Source organism: Microtus ochrogaster, chromosome 15 (assembly GCF_000317375.1).
Source record: "Microtus ochrogaster isolate Prairie Vole_2 chromosome 15, MicOch1.0, whole genome shotgun sequence".
Classification (NCBI taxonomy): Eukaryota; Metazoa; Chordata; class Mammalia; order Rodentia; family Cricetidae; genus Microtus; species Microtus ochrogaster.
In genome coordinates, this window is record NC_022017.1 from 15408397 (window position 1) to 15415828 (window position 7432).

Consider the following 7432-nt stretch of genomic DNA (forward strand, 5'->3'; position numbering starts at 1 on the left):
TGGATGGATGGATGGATGGATGGATGGATGGATGGATGGGTGGGTGGATGGATGGATGGATGGATGGATGAGGTTGATAAGCTCAGAGCTCAAGGAGCCAAGGGGAAGTTGTAGTTAGCAGGCAACAGGGGGAGTAGGCTGTGGGTGACTGCACTGAAGAGCCATGGGGAACTGTGAGCGGAGAAAGACAGCTTCTTCGGGAGGCTCACCCTGGACTCTGAGGACATATCCGGAGCTGCTCAGAGCCTGTGTCCACTTTAGAGCAGCAGTGGCCACAGATTGCTACAATTTACTGCTTGGGTCTGTCCACTTCACCAATCGAGAACAAATGGCTTAGTCGGGTGAACAATCTGACGCTGGGGACCACCACCTTTATGCTCCAACAGAGTCAGATATCCCCCTCCCAGGGAGCTCATTAGGCGATATGTCTATGTCAATAAGAACAATTGTCTTCAAGTGCACTTGTTATATTTCAAATTGTATCAGTTCAAAGAGCAGGAATTTGTTTTCCCACTGTATATCTTTGACTTTTGCCTCTTGGTTCTCAAAGCCCAAAATACCTCCTTCCATCTCTCTGCTCCTCTGTCCAGACCCAACTGACCCCAGGACCACAGCCCCTAGCTGCCTTCTTCTGGACCTGTCCCATTGCCCTTGGGATTCCCAACAGTAAAGCTGTGGGCTCGGAGCCTGCAGCTCAGTGCCCATCCTGCCTCCTCCCTCCTCATCTGCTGCACAGCCCCCTCCCTCACAGAGTATATCCTGGGGATCTGGGGCTGTCCTGCCTCTGGCAGGCAGCTCCCCCTCTCCGCTGCTCCCCTCTTTTTTCCAAGTCCCTGCAGGAGCCAAGGCCAGCGTGGGTGGCTGAAATCTCCTCGGTAACGGGATCTGCCTCTCCCTCTACCGGCCTCCGCCCTTAACCTGCTGCCCCTCTCAGTCTGCACCTACTGTCCGGCCCTCAGCCCCTCCTCCTGGCCCCTCCTGCACCCTCCTGCTCCCCCCTCTGCTGGCTCTCCATGTCACCATCTGTGGCACAATCCTTCTCTGTCACTGTCCCTACCACCCCCTCTTTCTCCTTCCTCCTGCCTCCCTCTGTCCCTGCCGTTTTCTGCATCTCTCCCTGCTCCTCCATCCGTCCATTCTCTCCTCTCCTTTTTTCTCCTCTGTCCCTTCTCCTTGCCAAGCATCTCTCCTCACTCCCCCTCATTCTGCCTTTCCACCCACACACTGTCTCCTCTCTCTCGCCTCCCTCTCTCCACCTCCGACCCACCCCCCCTTTCCTTATTTTCTATTGGCTTCTTATGTCCCCTGCTCTCTCCACATTCCTGTCACCTTGGGAAGTGACTCCTGCCACCCCTGACTGGGTGCTGTCAGAAGACCCCATTCTGTGTCCTGCACCCTCCACGAGTCCTGGAGATGGGGGATGACAGACGGACGAGGTGAAGGTGGGAAGTCAGGGCTGGGGACCAGATGGGAGAGGCAATGTGGGCTGACGTGGCCGCTGAGGGCCTAGAAAGGGCTAGGGCCCGAGTCCACGAGTGCCGGAGGAGTGGGCACTGTGTGGGACACCAGCTGCTTGTCTGCTAGTGGTGCCTGGCTGCAGAATGTTACCCAGCCTGGCGACTACAAAGGGAGCTCTTGCCCTGTGGGCAGGTAAGGAGGCTGGGCTCACGGGGATCTTGGAGGGTGGGATACCTAAGCCCTTTCTCTGACCAGGTTGAATTTAGGAATGAGACTAGGGCTAGCAGAGGGTGGAGAGTTCTAGGAAGCAGTGAGGGAGGCTTTTGGTGAACTCTGTGTGGGCTGTAAGGTAGGAAGGGTTATTAATCCTAGCATCTTGTGCCGTCATTCCAGAACCTTGAAGCCTCCGTACAGCAGAATGTCGGAACTGGACCAAACCAGATGCACACTGCTGTCCAGCCTCCTGGGCCTTCGTGGTGGCGCTCCTGAGCTCCCCTACGTGCTGGGAGCGGAGCATCTGACACACCCCTTTCACCCTTGCAGCACCCTGGGACTGGGTAAGCATGACTCCATTGTGGTGGGAGGAGACTAGAACGGGAAGGAAGTGAGTTGTCCAAGGTCACATAGCAGTTTTCTGTCAGCAGAGGATGCTCCCAGTTCAGGGCCTTAGGGGCTGCTCCCGGGAGCCAGGCCCCGGGCCTAGGGCATCTGTCAGTCACTGCTGACTAACAAAACCCCAACTTCAGAGGTGCAGAGGGCAGACAGATGACAGAGCCAGGGGTCCTCAGTCTGCATTGACTTTTGACAACTCTGAGCTGGAAGCCTTTAAGGAAACCCAGCATGGCTCAGTAGAAGGATAGAATTTGGATCTGATTTCTCACTCACCAGTTGGGTAATCTTGCGGAAGTCACTTAACCTCTCTCCAATCTTCAAATTCTTCCTTCATCCCTCCTTTCTGGGCTCTGCTAGGGTCTCAGGATGTGAGTTTGAAGTCTCGGCCCAGGGACATCTTGCACTTGTGAGGTCTACTTTCTAGCATGCTTGTTTCTGTTAGTACTTACCGAGCTCTGGGTGCTGGGCTAAGTGCTCAGTGAAAGTACTCTGGAGGGGGTGGGAGTTGAAAGAGAGGGAAATAAGAGCAACTGGAGTGTCTTCCATGCCTGAGGGGGCAGCGGTAGTTGCTGTGGGGCTTGGGAACAATACTCATCCTCTCTGTGGGTCTCTGCTCTCCTGAACAGTCCCCTGAGGAGATTCCACCCCCAGCTTTCGGGCAAGCTTGTGCCAAAGATAAACCAGACAGAGAGGCAAAGTCCCTCCCTCCCTTCCAAGGAAGAATTAGATCAGGCATAGGATCCCAGATCCTTGAAGAAAAGACGGCACCGAAATTGCAGGTCTGTCTTCCCGGGTGAAAGGATGTGATTTCTGTGTTCTGGCACCTGCCTGGCCTGTCAACTTTGACAGCAAGGAGGGTGTCTTGGAGGGAGACCAGGGTACCAGGAGGGATGCTCCACCCCCGAGTCTGGGGAGGGTTTGGCTGGGTAGCTGTATTCCTCTCTCCGAGTGTGTGTGTGTGTGTGTGTGTGTGTGTGTGTTGTGTGGTATGTGCGCATGTGCTTCTGCAGCTTCATGAATGTTTCTGTGTGAGGTTGGAGGGGCCATCCTTGGAGCACACCCTGGGCTTCCCCAAGGGCATCTGTGCCGGAAACCTGGAAATGAGGTTTGCCTGGCTCTCAGCTCTTCTCTGTGCCTGGCACTCTCTTTTCTCCTGCAGTCCTGAGTGTCTTTGATTCGCCACCCTGTGGGAAAGCTAGAGAGAGGCACTGCGCAAACCAAGTGGGCAGGGTGGCCGGGTGACGTAGGGCGCCCCACCTCCACCCTGGGAGCAGAAATGTGAGGTCCTAGAACCCACAGTTCCCGGCCTAGGATGGTTGGACTCCAGCTGTCTGGAGTTGCGACATTCTCTGATTAAAAGTCACGAGGCCTGAAAACCTGACTCTGAGAGCCATGGCTGTGTTCCAAGAATTTAAATTCCCATCTCCAGGCTCCTATGGGTCTGAGGCTTTGGGCTCATGGCCCCGAGTTCAAGAGCACAGACATCAGCCAGCAAGTTCTGCCTAGGCCGGCAGGATAGTGAGGCCAGCATGGTACTGAGGTAGGAGACTGTGCTGGCCTGGCCTCAGTCTGCCAGCCTGTAAAAAGGGATGACAAGTCATAGGTCCTATACATGCTCCTTCCTAGCTACGGCCAGAGTCTTGGGACTTTCCTTAGCTCCTGTTAGTGAGGACAGCAGGTATGCTTTGTGCTCGGACACAGGGGACTTCTGAGACTATAACTTTTCCTAGTCAGGGTTCAGCAAGGAAGAGCCAGCTCTGTGAAGACCCTACAGGATCCCACAGCTTAGTGCCCAGATTCACCAGACCCAGCTCAAGAGAACTGACGGTACAGCAGGTTGAGAACCACTTGGGGGCTCCCTGAGCCTGAAGCTTAGAGGCTGCTGAAAGCCTGGCCAATCTGGAGTGTAGCAGGAAAGAGCCTAGGCACTCTGCCAGGGGTCTTTTTCCATCCTTGGCATCAACAACCTGGCACTTAGAGCTGTTGCGCATGCTCCCTACTCAGGAGCATGCAGGGAGCTAGGTGCTTCCCCTTCCCAGGAATCTCCTACTTTTGGAGTCTCACTGGCATACCCAAAGCACTCTGTTTCCAGTGGAGGGGTCTAGACCCAGAGTGGGTCAACACGGAATTGAGAAGGGAAGCTTCTTAGCTTAGAGACTTCCACTTAGCTCCACTCTGCAGCATGGAGGTGGGAGCACTCAGGGTCCAAGATCCAAGGGAGCTGCTAGGGACAGGCAGAAAGGTTCAATGGCTGGAAAGAGATGGGCGGTCAAGCCAATGGCTGCTCTTAGCCTCTTGCCGGGAGTTCTGGAAGCAGCAACCTGCTGACCAGGCCCGGTCCCCACGCTGCAGCCCACTCCTTCACAAGACTGCCCACTCTGGGCTCCTCTGACTCATTTGATGCCTCATTCACTGGTGCAGGAGATGATGGAGTGAGAGGTGGGGGACACTGGAAATGGTCCAAGGTCAGATGAATCTCAGTGATGCAGGAGTCCAGCAGGGGAGCCCAGCAGAATCCCTGAGGTCCAGGCACAGAGACGATATAAAAGGACCTCACCAGGTGCCAGGGAATGCCCACTCCTGCCAGTTGATGCCCCCTCCTGCCCAGCCCAGTACCCACAGCCCTGCAGCTGGGGGACATAGCATCCAGATGCCTTGCAGACTTCACATCACCTGTTTGTCTGGGAGGAAAAGGGGTACAGGCACCCACTCTCATGTTCACAGTCATCCCCCCAGGTAGGGCTTTAGGTAGGGACCCCACGTGATGGCCAGAGTTAGGGAGGTGCTAAGGGCTCTGACTCCCAGGAGAGGCGACACCATCAGCTCATTGCCATCCTGTCTGGAATTGGGAACTCAGGAAAGTTCTGGGCTCTGCTAGAAAAGACACTCCTATACCAACTTTCATCTGGGGTTTGGAGGACTTGTCTCATCTGAGAAATTGGAATAGCATCCCTTACGTTACTGCAGAGTTTTCAAGATGCTCATCAAGTGCTGAGCGGGCACATAGTAGGTCTCCACGTTCTAGGTCGCGGTGGTGGAGTGGCACAAAGGAAGTGTTCTCAGCACAGTGACGTTGTGTTCTTCCTCCTGTAGGCCAGGACTAGTTGATTGCTGACCAGCTTCTCCGTGGCCATGGCCACTGCTGCCTATCCTTCATCAGTGCCCATAACCTTGGACCCTGGGAACACATCCTCTGCCTGGCCGTTGGACACTACTCTGGGCAATGCATCTGCTGGCGCTAGCCTGGCAGGGCTGGCTGTTAGTGGCATCTTGATCTCTCTGGTGTACCTGGTGGTGTGTGTGGTAGGCCTGCTGGGGAACTCTCTGGTGATCTACGTAGTACTGCGACACACAGCCAGTCCCTCGGTGACCAGTGTCTACATCCTCAACCTGGCGCTGGCTGATGAACTCTTCATGCTAGGGCTACCCTTCCTGGCTGCTCAGAACGCCCTGTCCTATTGGCCCTTTGGCTCTCTCATGTGCCGTCTGGTCATGGCCGTGGACGGCATCAACCAGTTCACCAGCATCTTCTGCCTCACCGTCATGAGCGTGGACCGCTACCTGGCCGTGGTGCATCCCACACGCTCGGCCCGCTGGCGCACGGCACCTGTGGCTCGCACAGTCAGTGCCGCTGTCTGGGTGGCCTCAGCCGTGGTCGTGCTGCCCGTGGTCGTCTTCTCAGGAGTGCCCCGGGGAATGAGCACATGCCACATGCAGTGGCCAGAGCCAGCGGCTGCTTGGCGAGCTGCGTTCATCATCTACACAGCGGCACTGGGCTTCTTCGGGCCCCTGCTGGTCATCTGCTTATGCTACCTGCTTATCGTGGTGAAGGTGCGGTCGACCACACGGCGTGTGCGGGCACCATCCTGCCAGTGGGTCCAGGCACCTTCATGCCAGCGGCGGAGGCGTTCTGAGCGCAGGGTCACACGCATGGTGGTGGCTGTGGTGGCGCTCTTTGTCCTCTGCTGGATGCCCTTCTATCTGCTCAACATCATTAACGTGGTGTGCCCACTGCCCGAGGAGCCCGCCTTCTTTGGGCTCTACTTCCTGGTGGTGGCACTGCCCTACGCCAACAGCTGTGCCAACCCCATCCTGTATGGCTTTCTCTCCTACCGCTTCAAGCAGGGCTTCCGCAGGGTCCTGCTGAGACCGTCCCGTCGCATACGGAGTCAGGAGCCAGGGTCTGGCCCTCCAGAGAAGACTGAGGAGGAGGAGGATGAAGAGGAGGAAGAGAGAAGAGAAGAGGAGGAGCGGAGGGCTCAGAGGAGGAAGGAGACAAATGGAAAAGGCAGTCAAACTGCACAGCCTGGCACCAGTGGGCAGGAGCCCAGCACAGGGGCTGCCAAGGAGCAGCAGCTTCTACCCCGGGAGGCCACAATTGGGGACAGGTCTAGCACCCTGAGCCACTTGTAAGGACTTCAAAGGACCAGCAGGGCCTGAGAAGGGCAGAGGCTGTGCCTGGCCCAGGGACATGAGTACCAGCCACTTGCAGTGGTCTGAGCAAGCTGAGGTGACTTCATTTGCGCAGCTCTTCCGGCTGTCTTTGGGCCGCTGAGGACGCGGGGTCCAGTGATGGAATGTTCAGAGGCCTGGGTTCTGCCCCACTGTTCTAGGACTTGCTGTGTCCCTTAGCAGGTCATTTGCCCTCTCTGGGCCTTGTTTTCTACTTTTGATTCAGGGATGGGCATAATGAGGCCTGGATGGGCCCTGTCATAAGAGGGGTCTGGAGGGCATCATTACTAGGGTGACTCTCCCGAGCCCAAATTAAAATGATGTCAGCAGGCTGACCAAGAAACAAGGTATCTTTGGGGGCGGGTGGTCAGTCTGTATCTTGACCCTTAGGGAGATAGAGCAGGGCTTGGGGAATCAGGGATGCGGATAAGCTGGGATTTGACTGAAGCCCAAAGAAGTGTAAGATGGTAGGACTAATGTGCTTAGGACCCAGGTCAGCCCTTCCCATGCTGCTGTGTGGCCTTGGCCACTCTGTTCCTGCCTAGGCTTCTACCTCTCCTGCTGGACAGCCCAATGTCCTCCAGGCCCTCATCCCAGTGTCTCAGTGCTGGGCCTCCTGTGCACCTGCGTGTGAGAGAAAAAGTTTTTAGGAGACAGATGAGCCGGGCAGTGGAGGTGCGCACCTTTAATCCCAGTACTCAGGAGGCAGAGGCAGGTGGATCTCTGTGAGTTCGAGGCCAGCCTGGTCTACAAGAGCTAGTCCCAGAACAGGCTCCAAAGCTACAGAAAAACCCTATCTTGAAAAACCAAAAAAGAAGAAGAAGAAAAAGAAAAAGAGGAAGAGGAAGAGGAAAAAGAAGAAGAAGAAAAAGAAGAAGAAGAAGAAGAAGAAGAAGAAGAAGAAGAAGAA

At 55.8% G+C, this 7432-nt stretch overlaps 1 protein-coding gene across 5 annotated transcripts; it reads left to right on the plus strand.

Annotated features, from left to right (window-relative positions):
- The first annotated feature begins 823 nt into the window (after positions 1-823).
- Sstr3 (somatostatin receptor 3) lies at positions 824-7255 on the plus strand. 5 transcript variants are annotated; one of them, XM_026782397.1, is made up of 3 exons: positions 824-875; positions 1852-2015; positions 5164-7255. In XM_026782397.1, the coding sequence occupies exon 3, from the start codon at positions 5203-5205 to the stop codon at positions 6481-6483; it is 1281 nt and encodes a 426-aa protein (XP_026638198.1). In that variant the 5' UTR covers positions 824-875; positions 1852-2015; positions 5164-5202; the 3' UTR covers positions 6484-7255. The 5 variants fall into 5 exon arrangements, with proteins under 5 accessions (XP_026638198.1, XP_026638196.1, XP_026638197.1 ...); XM_026782395.1 differs by lacking the exon at positions 824-875 and adding an exon at positions 1116-1650; XM_026782396.1 differs by lacking the exon at positions 824-875 and adding an exon at positions 1116-1442.
- Positions 7256-7432: the final 177 nt, after the last annotated feature.

Coding starts and splice junctions, on each gene's coding strand:
- Sstr3 (XM_026782397.1), top strand. CDS start 5,203: ATGGCCACTGCTGCCTATCCTTCATCAGTGCCCATAACCTTGGACCCT.